General features: G+C 35.4%; 1 protein-coding gene across 9 annotated transcripts in view; it reads right to left on the bottom strand.

The window, feature by feature from the left end:
• Nucleotides 1-17,248, bottom strand: part of LOC111050470 — a 102,885-nt gene that overhangs the window by 73,452 nt on the left and 12,185 nt on the right. For 5 of the 9 annotated variants that reach the window (XM_039433972.1, XM_039433973.1, XM_039433970.1 and 2 more), the window contains exons 1-2: nucleotides 9,599-9,905; nucleotides 6,843-7,225 (exon numbers count right to left, since the gene is read on the bottom strand). The exons of 2 other annotated variants lie outside the window; for them this stretch is intronic. In XM_039433972.1, the coding sequence (XP_039289906.1) occupies nucleotides 6,843-7,188 (346 nt within the window). In that variant the 5' untranslated portion in view covers nucleotides 7,189-7,225; nucleotides 9,599-9,905. Of the gene's footprint in view, nucleotides 1-6,842; nucleotides 7,226-9,598; nucleotides 9,906-17,248 lie in introns of those variants that run through there. 2 more of the 9 variants (XM_039433969.1, XM_039433971.1) reach the window with 2 other exon arrangements.

The following is a 17,248-nucleotide window of genomic DNA, read 5'->3' as shown; positions in this document are numbered from 1 at the left end:
TTAACACATTCACTCGGACGGAAAATCTTTCTTCAGTTGTTTTATATGTATTTTTGGGCGCTTAGCTCAAATTTGATACTACCAAGCTCATTAAACCATGAAGAAGGGGGTAGAGGGGGTCCCTCAACCCCCAAAATTAGATCTCAGTGTTTGGCAGTAGAAGCATTTCAAAAGTTTATAAAGAGAGCCAGTTTTGGTTCGGGGGATTATTCCTAACCCTCATTTAGGGTTGTTCCATCATCCACCACCTATGGACCCGCCGTGTCCCGGACTGGCTCAAACCGGCAGGTGTCAAACACCATCACGGACCGCCCACCCACCACTTAAATTAATATTCACACTATATACAATAGTCATTCTCTCAAAATCACTCTCCCTCTTTTTCCTTCTCCTCCCCTCCTCCTCTTATTTCTCTTCTCCTCCCCTCCTCCTCTTCTTGCTCTTCTCTTCTTCCTCCTCCTCCTCATTTCCTTTTCTTCTTCTTCTTCTTCTTCTTCTTCTTCTTCTTCTTCTTCTTCTTCTTCTTCTTCTTCTTCTTCTTCTCTTCCTTCTTTTACTGTTCTTGACAATCCAATTCAATCTCGTGATCAATAATTTCATCAATATTAGGACTATTTTCGCAAGAAAGACCATCACAGTGCTCACACATGGCAGAGCAATCAAGTCCCACTTTCCGACACCCACAATATTTAAGACATGATGTCTTACAGCTACAAGACACAAGGTGCAGAAGGTCATCAGGTGCAAAGGGTTTGGTGCTTTGTACCGGTTTTAAACTTTTCTTGTGATCACCATTTTTCTTCACCATTTCCATCTTCCAGCCCCAATCTGTAGCATCCATTCTATTTCCAAGCCATGTCTGCACTTGCAAATACACTCTAAATATATGTTGATGTGCAGCTTCAGACGTTGGAGGAAGCTTAGCAAGATCAAAATTAGATCTGAGTTTTGATTTTCTTGCTAGTTTTGTAAACATGAAGTAACGTGCTTCATTGAGGCTTGTGTGCTTTTTCTGGCCATACAAATTCAGAATAAAATCTTCACCATTTCTTTTCAGTTCTTCTTTAGATGAATTTTCACAAATGAACACTGATGCTTGTCTTTGAGCTTCTTCTGATTTTTGAACAATTTCTAAAGATTTTATTTTTCCAAGGCCGAAAAAAGAAGAAGTTGTATCACAGCCTGTTATTGCATAAGCAAACAGTAAAAGCTTCCTTGTATTTTTCACCTTATCTATTATCTTTGAAATGCTGTAGAACACTTTTCCATGCAATCTTCCTGTTATCTGTTTGCAGAAGTAGATTTCTTGATTCTCAGGGGCAAGAGCTATCAACAGTATCAACAAATCAGTGTCTACCATACAACATAACAGTTTTGTGTCTCTTCAGCTCCTCTATTCCAGTCGTCACAATGGAAATATCAGCATCGTCTTTTGCAACAATTGTATTGATATTTGAACTTATAAGCTCTTCAGAAACTGAAAATATAAGCTTCTTCTTGTTTCTTCTGTTGCCTAAAAATTCTTCCTTTGATGTTAAGCATTTTGTGTTCCTATCAAAATCTATGTCATTTGAGGATTTTTTTGCTGCTCTTCTATTCTGCTCTTCTTGTTTAGTTGTACAGTCTTCTGGATAGCCATCAAATACAAACGTTACATTTTCTCCAAAGTTTTCTACAACATATTTTCGATAAATGTGTATGATATTTCCATAAGTGGAGTCTTGTGGCCAGGGAACATAATGAAGGAGAAATCCTCCATCAATAATCACACATAAATTTGTTTGATCAATTTCTTCTTCCTCTATTACAGCATCTTGAAACACTTTCAGGATAGATGATTTAGTTCCTTTTCTTAGTGAAACATTGTCGAAGAGAGATGGTGGATGTGAAGACAGTTCATATTCAAGATACAATTTCAATTTTTGAGAGCTATCATTGTCTTCATAGCAGCACAATCTATGTCATAGGCTTGGTCACAGTTGACTGACTCATCACTGATGAAACCAGATGATAATGAAACTAGCTCTCCAGATTCCTTATTTAATGGATTGTGTTGTCTGAACCATGTGGTGAACTTATCAATATCAGCTTGGTCTCTGAGTTTTCTTGACTTTCTCAGCTCAACATGTTGTTCACTGTAGGTAATAGAAATGTCTAACAACTCCTCTAATGCTTCATTAATATTTATGAAGTATGGTGTCCCAAGAATCCATTTATTCACAGTACTTTCATTCATTCCCCTTCCATGAGTGAGTCCTCCTACAGATTTCATTGGCCTCATCAGACATTGCTCTATGCACATGTCTGTCCATGTTCCTGACCAGTATCTTGTTGTTCTTTTCACAGTAAAATATCCCTTGTTGATGAAAAGATCTAATTCTTTTTCAGAGAGTTTTTCAGTTATTTTGGTCATTTCTTGGGCATAAATATGTGCAGACTTTGCATAAGGCAAGTGGCCTGATGCATGGAAATATGGAAGCATATCTGTTGTGCATTTTAAATGCATAATCCAATCTCCTGTCCTCTCAGCATACACAAAATTAAGAGCTAAATCTATAGTGTGAAAAAGCTGCAGCCACAACTTAGCTGTCCTGCTTGTCTTTTCAATGGTTTTCATACATTCATCCAATTGATTGAATTTTTCTAATAGCAAGGGGTTCTCTAATGCATGTTTTGTTGACATTTCTCCTGAAATAATTTTTCTACATACTTCATCAACTTCATCAAAACAGTGTTGGATATCAGGAAACTGCTCTCTAGCAATGTTCATTAGAGCTGCTACTGCTAGTGTAAATGCTCGAAGACATCTGTCATAAGCATGCCCATTCATCATATGACTTACTGTAGCTTTTCCATACACTGTGCCCCAGAGATCTTCTAGACCACTTCCATTTTATGCACATTGTCAGTAAGGCATAAAACATTCTTTTTACCAGAAACATTTGTTAATGCTAGTCTATCTTTGAAATGCTCTTGGAGAAGCTTTCCTAAGTGTTTGTCAGAATAAGCAGCATCATCATCAGCTAAAGATTTAAAAATATCCTGAACTTCTTTTATAGTATATTGGCACTCATCATTGTTTTCTATATAGTTACATACTTTGGTTAATGTAGAAGCTAATTTGGTTTGAGGTCTACCTTTTTGTGTTTCAATCGGTTTAGATTTAGTAAATTCTGTGTAGCAATGTTTGTGATAGCGCGCTTCTGCTGCTACTAAGTCTATTGCACTTAGAAGTCGGGCTTTTACATTTTCACCCCATATGTCACTCCTTACGTTGCACTTTTGTAAAAAACTTTCTTTGAACTCGATCGTCGTTACTTCGTGAAATGGTTTTCTATATTGAGTTGGAATTTTAGAGCTGTAATTTGCTGATTTTCCACAAATAAAACAACACAACTTAAAATCAAAATTGTTCTGATGGGTTCTACGAGTAACTCCAGTGGTTGATGTACTGGGTTCATTTTGTTCATCTAGTGTCTTTATAGCTGCTTGAATACTCGAAGGTCTTGTGTATTGTTGCCTACATAACTTGTGTAATTTAATAGTACTCTTTCCTCGTAGTTTTTCATGTAAACTGTCTCTTCTTTTTTGCTGGCTTCAGAAATAGCATTGATTCCATTCTTTACAACTACAATATTGTCATCTAGTTTGTTACCACAAATTAAACAATTTAAGTCCGATTCATCCATCACTAATTGTTTCAAACTTGTTTGGAGTAACAGGAGCACATCACGCCGAACTGATATTTCTACAAAACTATATTTTTGTGTGTAATCACTCAGAAGGGATCACAAATAAATAAATTCATAATCGAACTGTGTGAAAAAATTGTCACCATCAATGCACTAACTACGAAAAATCTACCACGTGTTTCACTATGAAAAATTTACCACGTGTTTCACTATGAAAAATTACGAAAAATCTACCATGTGCTTCACTACGAAAAATTACGAAAAATCTACCACGTGTTTCACTACGAAAAATTACGAAAAATCTACCACGTGCTTCACTACGAAAAATTACGAAAAATCTACCACGTGCTTCACAACGAAAAATTACGAAAAATCTACCACGTGCTTCACTACGAAAAGTCTACCACGCACGTCCGAACTTGGCAAACTTCCCTCTGAAACTGACATGAGGGATGAGAATGCCACTCATACGAGAATGCAAAGAACGAGTTTCTTTTCTTTATTTAGCAACAAAAACAATATTGAGAGGAGCAACGTTAGCGCCGCACCCCTACTGCCCGGCCCAGCCATAATAATAGATGTCATCTATTTCTATGGGCCCAGCTCACCACTGTATTGTCAAAATGTAGCATACAAAATACTTAGTCTTTTGTATATAATATGGTTATATGTTATATAGTTATGCTATGAGCCTCACTCTGCATTTGTATCTTCAAAAATATCCATATTATGCATTCTATACAACATCTAGTCACAATGGTTCTCTTAAAATCTAACAATATAATTTTATGAACTTAAAGCCACAAAAACAAGCTACTTTTCTATTGAACATAAAAACTATTCTATCAATCTGAACTATGAGTATTGAAGAATAAAATATAACTGAGAATCTCTCGTTTTTCAAATAGACGCATGGCTTGTGCGAGCTTGATGTGAGGGGACCGCGTAGCTCGTAGCGTAAAAGTGTAGCGCGTTGCTATTTCCCCCTCCCAGAGCGACATTTCCGATTTTTTGTAAGCAAGATTTATATCGTTGGATTGAGAAAGAATAGATCTTAAACTTTCATTTAAAGTTTTTTTCGATAAAATTGCTTACAAATAAGTAAATTTGGGAAACAAAAATGAGTCTAGTTGAAAAAAGTTCATTTTTTTAGATGTTTTTGTTTATATCAGGATAACTATCATTTTTATCGTGAAAAAGCATAGACCCATTATTGTAGACCATTATATTAGCAACCTTTCTAAAAAAAATTCAACTCTATTTTGATGATTGGTTACTGAGATATCGAGCTTCTAGTAAACATCGACATTTTAACTTAAAAAGGGGGTGGGGGGGGGGAAGCAAGAGGGGTAGGGTCGGGGACTTTTGTAGGGGAACTTCTCTTATACTAATGTAACATTGGGCAAAGTTTCAGCTTTTCACTAATTAGTTCCGACAAATGCCTATTTTTTGCCTTCATTGACTGGGCTAACTGTAATATAGACAATCAATATCAGATCATCAACGGTGTTATCTGTCTCGAAGAGGTCTTCTCTATCTGCCTTTATAGTTAAAAATGACTTTATAGAAAGAAATCTGACCTTATAAGTAACAACTTCCTTTCCCTTGGAATATTTCCAATGATAAAAGCGCATGATCTAAAGTTGAATCGTTCCTCATCAAGAAAATTCACGTTTCCCCCCAACTCATGATGTGACAATACCTTCAATTTTATCATTGCATGAATCTGAAGCGACTGAGGTTCATGCTATATTCGCGTGTTGACAGGCCATTCATTCATAAACTTGTCAAATCTTTTAAAAGTGGGTTACTGATGAATCATCTCTGTTGGTTATAGTGATTTTACAGGAAAAGGAATAAATGTTGTCACAATCTCATCTGTTATAAACATGAACTAGTTATAAACATGTTATAAACATGGTGTACTAGTTTCGTTATTGTAACTATCGAACTGTATGAATTAACTCACTGAAACTGAACATTTAATTCCAACAACTGGAGTGTATTCAGATGGAGCAAGTGAAGCACTGTTTTGGTGATGATAATTGATTAAAAACAAGTTAAAATAGTGAAAGTAATAATGATGTTCTCCATATTATATTTATGTAGAAAGCATCGAACACATGAAGATAGATAGAATTTCCTGTCACACCTTATGGCTGTTATGATTATGACGAATTTGCTAGTCTCATTATTGGTTAGCTCTTGATAGGCTGAATTCTCTCTTACTCAACTTCCATTGGGTGTTGAGTTGACATGACTACTAAATCACTGCTTCTTCATTGGTTCGCTCGAGAGCTTACTCCTGAATGTATACAATGTACAAAATGTATCCTAGGTACATTCTACCTCCTAAGTACTTTATGTTGATTTACCAACTTTTCACAGCACTGCCAGCTAGACACTGATTTAATCATATCCATACAATAACATTTTATATGTTTGTAATGAATGCAAAAATATGCAGAACCTTTTATAAATTTATGAATTAATCATTCATCCATGATCATACTCATGAAGAACTACCAATTTTAGTAAAACTCTTATAATTCAAATACATCTATTATTAGTAAACTTTGAATATCAATCAACACGTGTTGAATAGAGAGTGATGAAACAAAATTGATGTGTGAATCATACAGGAAGAAGTTGATTTTTGATTCTGATCTATACGCGATACTCAACGTACAATTATAATTGTGATTGCTTGGGTTGTGCCATTGTGTGGTTGACTACTTAGTAGCCTATTGCTTGTGAGTAAACCAGAGAAATTCACCCCAAGAAACAGTGATCATAATATTATAAAGCCTCAACATGATTCAAGATTCAAATTATTATTAAATTGAAAACGTCAATCAAGATGAGGGTGATGGGAGAGAAATTTAAATTTATGATATAAAATATCACATAATTATCATAAAGATATCAAAAAATATGAAAGGTACTCGAATACTTGTATCGATGTGAAATAGAATCTATGCACATATCCACTCTGCTTGTACTAAAAACAGAAGAATGTTAGTTTTGTTATATCAATAATTATGAATTATCATTCACTACTTATGGTTTTCAATTTCAACAAGTGAGAGGATCATTTTAAAGGGAGAATGCAATGCAGCGATATTGAATAATAGTATTTTACTTACTGACCTGTTTTCAAGCGTTTCCTTTTCCGTATCTTCTGTCTCATCAGTTGCTTTTGCACCAGATTGTCCGGCTTTTCTTTAGCGGGAAAACCACCGACATATTTTCCGGAAACCTCTAGCAATCTCATGACAACGCACAATATTACAAGCAACATGTTTCCGCCGCGTTTTCTATCCGCCTCAGTCTTGTTTATAATACTGTTGACGTTGTTGAACAAATCAATGAAATTGTCTTTGTTCTTGTCCGCGTTCAGGAAAAACGCTGGCGATTTTCTGAATCCTTTGGACGTTCCGCCGTAAGGTTTGTTCCCTATTACGGAATTAGTCCTTTCCTCCACTATGGATCCCATCCAATATCGTGGTAGTTAAAAATTTTGAAGGGGAAAACTGAAAATAACGAATAAAACTGTACTTGAGTAAAAAAACGAGCAAGGGAGAAGCAAGGAAGTGAGGAGCTACATTGAACAAACATCTTTGGATGAAGAGTAAAATAATATTGGAAGTATGGTTTTTAGGGTCAAATAGTAGATTAGAACATCTCTAAAGAGGAAAACAATAGATCTACAAGGAGAACGTTGGGTTAAATGGTTCTGTTCAGATCAATGTTCGGTTATTTTCTCACATAATACCCACATGATCTTTTATTTAGAGCGTGATTTTTTCGGAAATAAGTAAAAGTAAAAGTAAATTCATCTTAACCTAAATTGAAGGAGGAAGTTGTGACTCGAAAGAAAATATTTTGGGATATTTCCAATCGCGTACTTTTCGTGGATCAAAAGTGGCCCTGAAATCTGTAGCTTGATGAAAGTAGTACTAGTAGACGGAAGGTACGTGTGTCTACTTACTGGGTCGTTTTAAATATCCATTTAAAGCTTACATTTTTCTTCAAACCTAGTTGGGAGCCTGTTCAAGTCAAGCATTAGCCTCTTTCAAGTTTTCATAAGCGATCAATATTTGAAAGAAAAATGCAATGAAGACAATATTGGAACAAAGTAATCATGATATTTCATTTTATTGACTATAAAACATCAATAATCAGATCTTTTATGAATAAGCTCATATTCGCAATGAGAATCTATGTATTTAATGATAGTATTTGGCGAATTGAATCTTTCAAGACATGAAGATTGATTAGCGAATGTCAATAAAATCAACAATAAAAATACATTTTATGTCAAGAAAGAAGCATTCTACTCGATTAAACTACTGTATTGCTGAAAGTATGCATAATGCCAGAATAACTCTCTGAGTGGGAGTTTGGATTTGGCATTGCTGAAGCCTGAAAACAATAACAATGACGATGGTAATGAAAATATGAGCAATAATAAGACATTCTTTATACATGAGCTGTAAATGAGATTCTGTTATTTTCTCGTGGGCCAAACCTCCTATTTGAGATTGGAGTTAAAAACTTTCTAGAAATTTAAATTTCGTGGAATGTTAATGGCGCTATTCTTATGGAAATAGTCTCAATGTTTGTGGAACTACTGTCAATTTCAATTTCATTTTTCATAACTTAATATTAGAAAAATATTTTAAAGAGTATTCGAGGATGTAATTTTAAGAATGCATTGTTCAATAGCAATACTACATCCTGAATGTATTTGTGGAGATACACAAAATACTCAAATATTTTCCCCCACACACGGACCAATAGTCTATGTGGGGGAATATTTATTTCCAGAAAATATTTGTTATTGAATTGAGATGTAAATGTTTTATTGATGTATTTTTTTTTTTGATGGAAATAAATTGAATTGAAATTGATGAAAAAACCAAATCGGAGGTCAATAACTGAGGGTAGAAAAACAATTGATTAATTAACTCAATGACATTATTACTTAATTATTTCATATTATTATGACCAAACAATCATTTCACTAAGTTGTAATTATTATATTTTGTGAAAGTGGAAAATCGAAGCATAAGCTAACAAAAATGACTAAAGTGAGGGTTGTTCATGATAAAAATATAATAGATGTACATTTGCAACTCAGCAAGAGGTTGAACTACGTATGTACTCGTAAATAATCCATTTACTCATTGGTAAACACCATAGCTTAAAGCATGGAGCATAATGATTATTGAAAGGTGCCTGGACTGGCTGTAATTCTTAACTTCTCCTACATGACATGGCCATCATCCGCCAGTTTTCTACATACGGGTACATAAGTTATATAATCATCTAAGTTGATAATATACGAAATTGTTTGAACATCCTTATAAATTGATAAAAATATAAGATATGTGTCAACAATCATTAAACAAACTATATAAGTCATGTTGGTAAAAGTAACAAATTCTAACCACGATAGGGTTGATTTTTGTATCAGGTGATAGTTAGAAGCTATTTTAGAGGTACCTGTAGGAGTATAATGAAGTAGACAATTACTTATCGTAATTATCAACTATCATCCAATCATACTACGGTACTTAATGATTGGAATTGAGAAGAAATATTTTTAAAATGTTTATTTGTTGGACATTAAATAAGTTAAGACTGTTGCGTCAAAAGTAATGGAATAAATTCGTTGGAATGATAACTTCATTCAAATATTTAATTGCTGCTCTCTCAAATATTCTTGGGACCGGTGAGTCAATCATAATAATAGATAACTTCCTTTGTGAATTCCATCACAAAATTGTTTTCAAATAGGCCTAAAACATTGTGGCCTGGGATATAATTAAGATATCACTAAATTGTTTGAACATCCTAATAAGTTGATAAAACTTATCAAATACTTGTCAAATTACACCCACATGACTCAAACGTTGTCCGAAAAGAAAAATGGCGCTAGACGCACAAAAACAATTCTCCTTCACGAGAGTAATCCAATAATGTTCATTCACACGTATAATCCACAGTTTCTAGATCACCGAGATTTATTCGCACTGGAATTTATAGATCAATCACGCGTGAATACATAAAATTTGCACATGAAAAAGGGGCGCGTCACATTTATTACAATTAGAACAAGATGGCCGCCTAGATTCTGTTTAAATAAAAATTCACGAAGCAGCTAAGCGCGATCTGAGAAGTCACATATATGACGTTAGAAGATACACTAGCAGTTGGCAGCTGAATTAGCCTACAGTCTAGCTCTAGATTAAAACTTGGACCAGGCTTGAGGTGAGTGACAGAGAAGGAAAACGTGTAATAAATTGGAACAGACAGAGAGGATGAAGTGCACTATGGAAGCATGGTTTACTATCTCGTTCGCACTTGAGGTTTTAGATATCTAATTTATTGTTTCTCTCTGTCGTGGGGGAGAGAGAGCATCGCTGCTTCCCTCGGAGCATGACCACCAACTCCCTCTCTCAATTGGTCGCTACAGAAATAGATCCAAACCCCATCAGAAAAACACACTCAGAGACGATTCTTCGTATCTTGAAGCGAGCGATATCTCGGCAGCAACGCGCTAGGAGACGACAATGTGAAGAATATAAAATGAGAAAGATATCATTCATGTTTGCTCGCTGAGAGATAAGCCGAAAAGGAAGTAAGATTTGAGATAGCCAGCTGACAGTTAAATAATAGTAGTTAGATTGATGACATTTGACAGTGTGTCACTGGATTACAAATATTCAAGTGTATTTTGATGTAAAAAATATAATTCTTCTTCTAAAAGAGAGTAAAAGCTTTGAAGAGTTCAAAATTTCTATTACTAGACTATTAAAAAAGTTTTAAAGATGAATCTCGGGTTGTGAGTAGAAACCTTTCTACTTCAGATTCTGAAATATCCCAGCATGTTGATCAGAAACATCCTTTAGTTGAGTTCAAATAATTTTCTTATGGTTTGGAAGCCACCTGATTCTCATCAAAGACTGAAAAATCGCGATGAAAGCTCTGAAATTCGAAAGAGTATGGAATAGAAAAACGTATTTGTTCTATTCTGTTGGAGTACTCAAATTTATTGCGTATATCATTCTAATCCTGGAAGAGTGCTGTCCTAATTTATTCTTAACCTTTGCTTACAATTATTATAAAAATTGATGATTAATAAACCAGTGGACCATCACGAGTACTACGAGTATTAGTGGACTATTACGGAGCGTTTACTTAATGGCATGATATGACTTGAAACCTGGACCATTAATCAGAATAATGTACAATCGTAATAATGGAATTGGAAATATTTATGATATCTATTTATTCACAATGGAATATTATAAAAATTATTCTATTATTTTATATAATTATATATTAAAATATTATATTGATTATCAAAATCAGTAACTTTATTGAACGATGATGTGAAATTGACCACTATTTTTCATCTAAGCTCCAAATTCAGATCATCTTGGAAAATTCAATTTATCTGACCACAATATCAGATTGCTCTAAAGTTTTTAAACCTCATAATTTTTTTTGTTTTATATGAGATTAAGTCAGGGCAAGAAGAATATTTTGATATTCAAGCTTGGAGAACATTCCAGATCGAGCTCGAGAGAGATTTTGATTCACCTGCTCTCCAGTGAAATTATTTTGAGGGCTTGGCTCTTGGCATGAGGTTGATGGTAGGGGCAACTCAACTGGAACAGGAAGCAAAACAAAGCTGGAGACAAAGTTCAGTAATAAAGTGGGAAATAAATAGCGATTGGAAAGAGTCGAAGAATATGAGAAAGTCTCTTTCTCTCTCGATGAGTGCCGGAGGCTGCTGGTTTTATTTTGGTTCCGGGGTTGGAGTTAAGCCAGCGCGGGAACATACATTCTATAGTGAGATTCACGTTAAATAGCCAGCAGGGGTTGATATTATCCATAAGGGATGCTGACAGTATGAAGTGATGCCACTGTGAAATGAAAGTGCATCTATAATTCGAAAAGGGTGGAGGAAACAAACATGTTATGAGAAAAGATGCGAGGAGGTACAGTGTGTGGAGTATAAAGCTCATGATTTAATGAGGAGTGGAAGAAGTTGGGAATGAAATAATTGAGAGAGGAAAAGAGAAAAAATCAGATGCGATAGTGGCTTAGAGGAAGAGAGAAGAGTGATTGGAGATTAATTGAAGAGGAAGAGATGAGAGAGCTGTGTGAAGGAAGTTGAGAGAAAAATCGGAGAGGTGATAAAGAGGGTTCTCAGGCGGTAGGAATGAGAAGAGAAATTGGGATATTTGATGGGAGAAGTACGGAAAAAGAAAAGCAGATGTGAGAGATGTGTAGAAGGAAAGAAAATAATGAGCGGAACGGTAGTGGAGAGGTTGGAGGTAGTGGAGTGATAGGAATGAAAAGAGTAATTTGAGGTATTTGGTGGGAGAAGTGAAGAAACGGTTGGAAAATGTGTGACGGTAGAGACGCATCTATGGAATAAAATAAAACGAGAAGAACAGAAGCAGTATTAATAATGGAATAAGGGATAAATGACAAGAAACAATAGTTAGAAAAGAGAAAGAGAAAGGGAAATAGAGTCTTGAATAAGTTTAATATTGTGAAGTAGGGGTTCATTCAAGATAATGTAGTATTAATTAAATCAGTCTACATGAATTCACAAAAATACTCATGTTATCATAAAGTGAGATAGAAAGATAGAGTTGGAAAGATTGGGTTGAAGTTGAAGAAATTAAAATAGAGAGAAGAAGGAGGAGGGGAGAGATAGAGTGAGAGAGAAGAAGAAGAAGAAGAAGAAGATGATGAAGAAGAAGAAGAAAAAGAAGAAGAAAAAGAAAGAGAAGAAGAAGAAAAAGAGATTGATTGATTGAGTACTTTATTTATGTAGATTACAATATATACTGGCTTATACACTTATATACAATAGCTTACAATACAGCAAAATTATAGATGATTTTACATATTATAGACTAAGAAAATAATTATTGAACTGTATATGATATGAAAAAGCAATTTGCAATATAATAACTATAGATAATAATTATATTGTTATGCATCTACATAAATTGGCGGAGCTTTGGACATATCAATGTCCATTCTTCGGAAAGAATATTAAAAATATCCTCCCCACTAACTCTCTACCAGGGGGGGGGAGGGAGATTGTGTGTGTGTGTGTGTGTGTGTGTGTGGTGTGTGTGTGTGTGTGTGTGTGTGGTGTGGTGTGTGTGTGTGGTGTGTGTGTGTGTGTGTGTGTGTGTGTGTGTGTGTGTTGTGTGTGTGTGTGTGTGTGTGTGTGGTGTGTGTGTGTGTGGTGTGTGTGTGGTGTGTGTGTGGTGTGTTGTGTGTGTGTGTGTGGTGTGTGGTGTGTGTGTGTGTTGTGTGTGTGTGTGTGTGTGTGTGTGTTGTGTGTGTGTGTGTGTGTGTTGTGTGTGTGTGTGTGGTGGTGTGTGTGTGTGTGTGTGTGTGTTGTGGTGTGTGTGTGGTGTGTGTGTGTGTGTGTGTGGTGTGTGTGGTGTGGTGTGTGTGTGTGTGTGTGTGTGTTGTGTGTGTGGGTGTGTGGTGTGTGTGTGTGTGTGTGTGTGTGTGTGGTGTGTGTGTGGGTGTGTGGTGTGTGTGTGTGTGGTGTGTGTGGTGTGTGTGTGTGTGTGTTGTGGTGTGTGTGTGTGTGTGTGTGTGTGTGTGTGGTGTGTGTGTGTGTGATCTTGAAGTGAGAGAGAGAGAGAGAAAAAAAGGGAATGAAGAAGAGAAGTCGAATAGTATTGTAATTTATGTGATCATATAATTGAGAGGGAAGAAAATTGAGTTTAGAGTGCATAATGCGGGAGACGTTATCACGAGTTTTTTTATTGAAAAGCTCTGATGAAGTTTGAGCTACTACTATCCTATAAATTGACATATTACATACTTTGTATTTTATAATATCATGATTATCGAGTAATAAAATTTCATTCTATGCTAATCATACCGACTCAAAGATCATCTAAAATATTAAAAGTGAGTGCTAGATATGAGTGTGGATAAACCAACTTGAAATTATACAATTTTGAAGAATACGATTATTATATTTGAACAGTCCCAACAAGTGATAGGGTGAAAGCTGTACTGATCAGAAGTAAATGATAAGTGGATCATTTACGAAAAAATTGCATGATTCAAGATGTACAATGATTTAATACTCGATAAATACCCCAATATGAATAAAAAGTTATTGATCCAGTTTTTCAGTAAATTCCTCAATCAATTCTATTCTCCTATACTCTAGACGTTCATCTCAATTTCACAGTGTCTAATTTGAACAAAACACAAAGTCTCTTGATTTATACCACTCCAAATAACTAAAAAGGGAACCTTCTCAGTCTTTGATGTTTTCTATTTATTTCCCCAAATATATTTGGGATGACTTGTCTAGTTCTACAGTGACAATCACTTTGAACTGTCAGCATTGATTATATGAGAATAAATGATGCTATCTATTAGGAATGCTGACAGTTTGAAGAAAATCTCAGTAAGCAGCCTATCGACAGACAAACCAAGTTCTGTTGAGACTTTTTCATTGAGGCACTCGTTCTAATGGCATTAGTCATTGTTATTTCAAGATCACACCAGGGGTGTTTTTAGTGGCGTCTTGTGAGTTTTCTACAGGCTGTAGATCACAATTGGTTACGTTCTTCTTAACTAAAATTGGAGACAAACAACTCTTTCTCTTCCATTATTTTTTTCATAATACTTGTACATGTACTTCGGTGCTTGTTACTAAAATAACTTGAGAAGAGAGTAATATCGTCATGATCGGAACAACCTGAGGTAAATACTGAAGACATTTCATGAATTTCAAAATTAATTAGTTCAGAAATTCTAGTACAGTTACAAAAGTAGAAAACCTCGGTTGTAGTTGAATCTATGCTCATTAAAAAATGATACATTAAAACATGTTAGGAGATATACTTTGTACGAAAGTTCATATCGCTTTACTTTTTCAAAGAAGTTGTTCAACAAAGGACCGGATTCAAGAGACAATGTTATAGCCTATTATAATATTTTTTCCATGGAGTAGTTACTTCATATTGATGAACAAAAAATAATTATTCTCTCTGGAAAAATAAATTCAATTGGATTTATACTATGTGCACGATATGCTTCTTATATCACCTCAATCATATTTCCATTCACATAAGACTTGTGAATTTACGTTCCTCTTACTTTTTTACTTTCCATTTACGTTCATCTAGGAAGCGCAACGATAATAATATATGGTAAGAGCATCATAATCGATGAGAGTGATTCTTCCCAATAGCTTTATCAACGATCCTATCCAATTATTCCATATGACAAATCATCAATTCACGTTCAGGTTTTAATGGAAAAGGAAATAAGAATTTATGGTATCGTTTACCGGTCAAGCATTCCGATAGGCGCCAGTCTCAGTAGAATATTTGATTGTGGAGAACCTGAATGTCTTCAGATCGTTCGAAAAGTCTATTTCCAGCTCTCCTCTGCAGGTGACTGACAGAGTATTTTGTCGATGGTGACCTCGGGCAAAAGGGAAGTCAGAAGAGTTAGAAGAAAAAACGTTGGAGAAAGGGGAATTATCAGGGAAAGGATTAGAAGGAGTGAACAAAGAATGGGAAATCGATGAGGCGGTGGTGGTGAGAGTGAAGAGTAAGAATGATGAGGAGGAGGAAGAGATGAAGAAGAAGGAGGAGGAGGATGAGATTGGGGTGGTGGAGGACGTGAAGGTGGAGGAGGATGTGGAAAATGACTGAGAGCAAGGGAGAAGGACCAAAATGAGGAGAAAAGTATCGAAAAAAGTGAGATGGAGAAGAAGGGAAAAAGCTTGAAATTTATGAAGGCGCCCACTCTGAGCCATTGTTTGGGTTCACTTCTTGTAGCGACGATCGTTTTCAAGATCATTTCGTTTCAGACCAATAGAGAGGCTGGCTGAGCATATTTAAATCGCCCCATGGAGCCAACAAACTTTCCAGTACTTCAAGAATACGCTAGCACTTCAAGAATATCCCTCGAACTACAAACCCTTGATAGTTCTTGAAGTGAATTTTCATAAGTCTATCATTTGGCGTGAAAATATTAATCATATTCTCTCTCTCTGGGTTGCAGTAAATGGAATATTGTCGTATTTTCATACACAGTTAATATTTTGAATCAGTGACTGGAGATTTTCAAGAATGTATAATAACTATGAAGATTGGTGATTTAGTGCAGAATTATGAATCCATTACAAAGTTACATCAATCTTTATAAGATGTCATAAATTTTCACCGCAAACACAAGTATAAGCAAAAAATGTCTATTAGGTTTACATTTTGATAATAATTATTATATAATAATATCGAGTGACCTGGCTGGCTCAGGTCTGGTGTCAGAGTTTTCATGTCGCATCAGATCGATTTCAGGACCTCTGACATAACCTGACGACTGTTTTTGAGGCAGCCGGGAACGACGAATGAACGTGTTCATTCGAAACAGTTTTGATGGAAATATATCACAAAGTATTCTGTATTTAGCTTCATGATCCAGTGCAATAGAGCATTCCCAATAATGCTGTACAATGAATATGGAATAATTTAATCCACTGATATAACTCAATTTATGAATTGGAACTTCTCTGAAAAGTTATGATAAGTTTCTTACCAGAGTTTCAGTTAAAACTCAACTTACGTAAAAAGTCATATCGAGTTTCAAAGATAGCCTAGACACAACAAAGTCTTTCTTGATCTCGTGAGCTACGTTAGGCGTACTCCTTGAATTGATTGAACAAGCTGGTACTTTTGAAATCGATGTTGGTTGAGTAAGCTTTGAGAAGGTACTTCAATGTCAAAGGATTTACAAGAGAGATGCTTCATTGGGGAGTAAAAATAATTGAACTGGGAAAACTACATTTATTAGGAGGTAAATCTCTTGAAACATTATGAACTGAGGTGAACAATAGTAATGGATGCCTAATTGCGGTGACTCAATTGAACTCATGCACTCGAAGAATGGGGGATCAAGAATATGTTATTAAGAGTTTGTAGACACAGTCTCGAGTGAGCGAGCCATAATGAACTGAGGGGAAAGCTTGGAATAAAACTCACAGTATTTCGGGGGAAAGAAATCCCCTATTGTTTATGTAGCTCGTGGGGGGTTGTCATGGTAACCAAATTGTCACTCGCTCAACACAGTCTCTGTGACTGGAGTAGCCTACAGAGCTCCGGAAAATCTAACTAAATAGAATACAAATATCATACTTTGCTCTCTACCCTAACCAAACGTTTCTTTGAATGAGACTAGCAATATATCCATTGTACGAAAATCCAGTATACGTTTATTTGAATGAGACTAGCAGTATATCCAGAATCTGGAGTATTCAGTATTTGAATGAGATTAGCAGTATATCCAGTATACGTTTCTTTGAATGAGACTAGCAGTATATCCAGTATCTCGAGTATTCAGTATTTGAATGAGATTAGCAGTATATCCAGTATACGTTTCTTTGAATGAGACTAGCAGTATATCCAGTATCTACGAAAATCGAGAAAAATGCTCGTTATGTTGAGGATTATGTGTGAATATGATAAGAGATTTGA

Source organism: Nilaparvata lugens, chromosome 8 (assembly GCF_014356525.2).
Source record: "Nilaparvata lugens isolate BPH chromosome 8, ASM1435652v1, whole genome shotgun sequence".
NCBI classification, from domain to species: Eukaryota; Metazoa; Arthropoda; class Insecta; order Hemiptera; family Delphacidae; genus Nilaparvata; species Nilaparvata lugens.
Note: the sequence above shows the minus strand (reverse complement) of the source record. Positions and strands in the feature narration are given on the sequence as shown.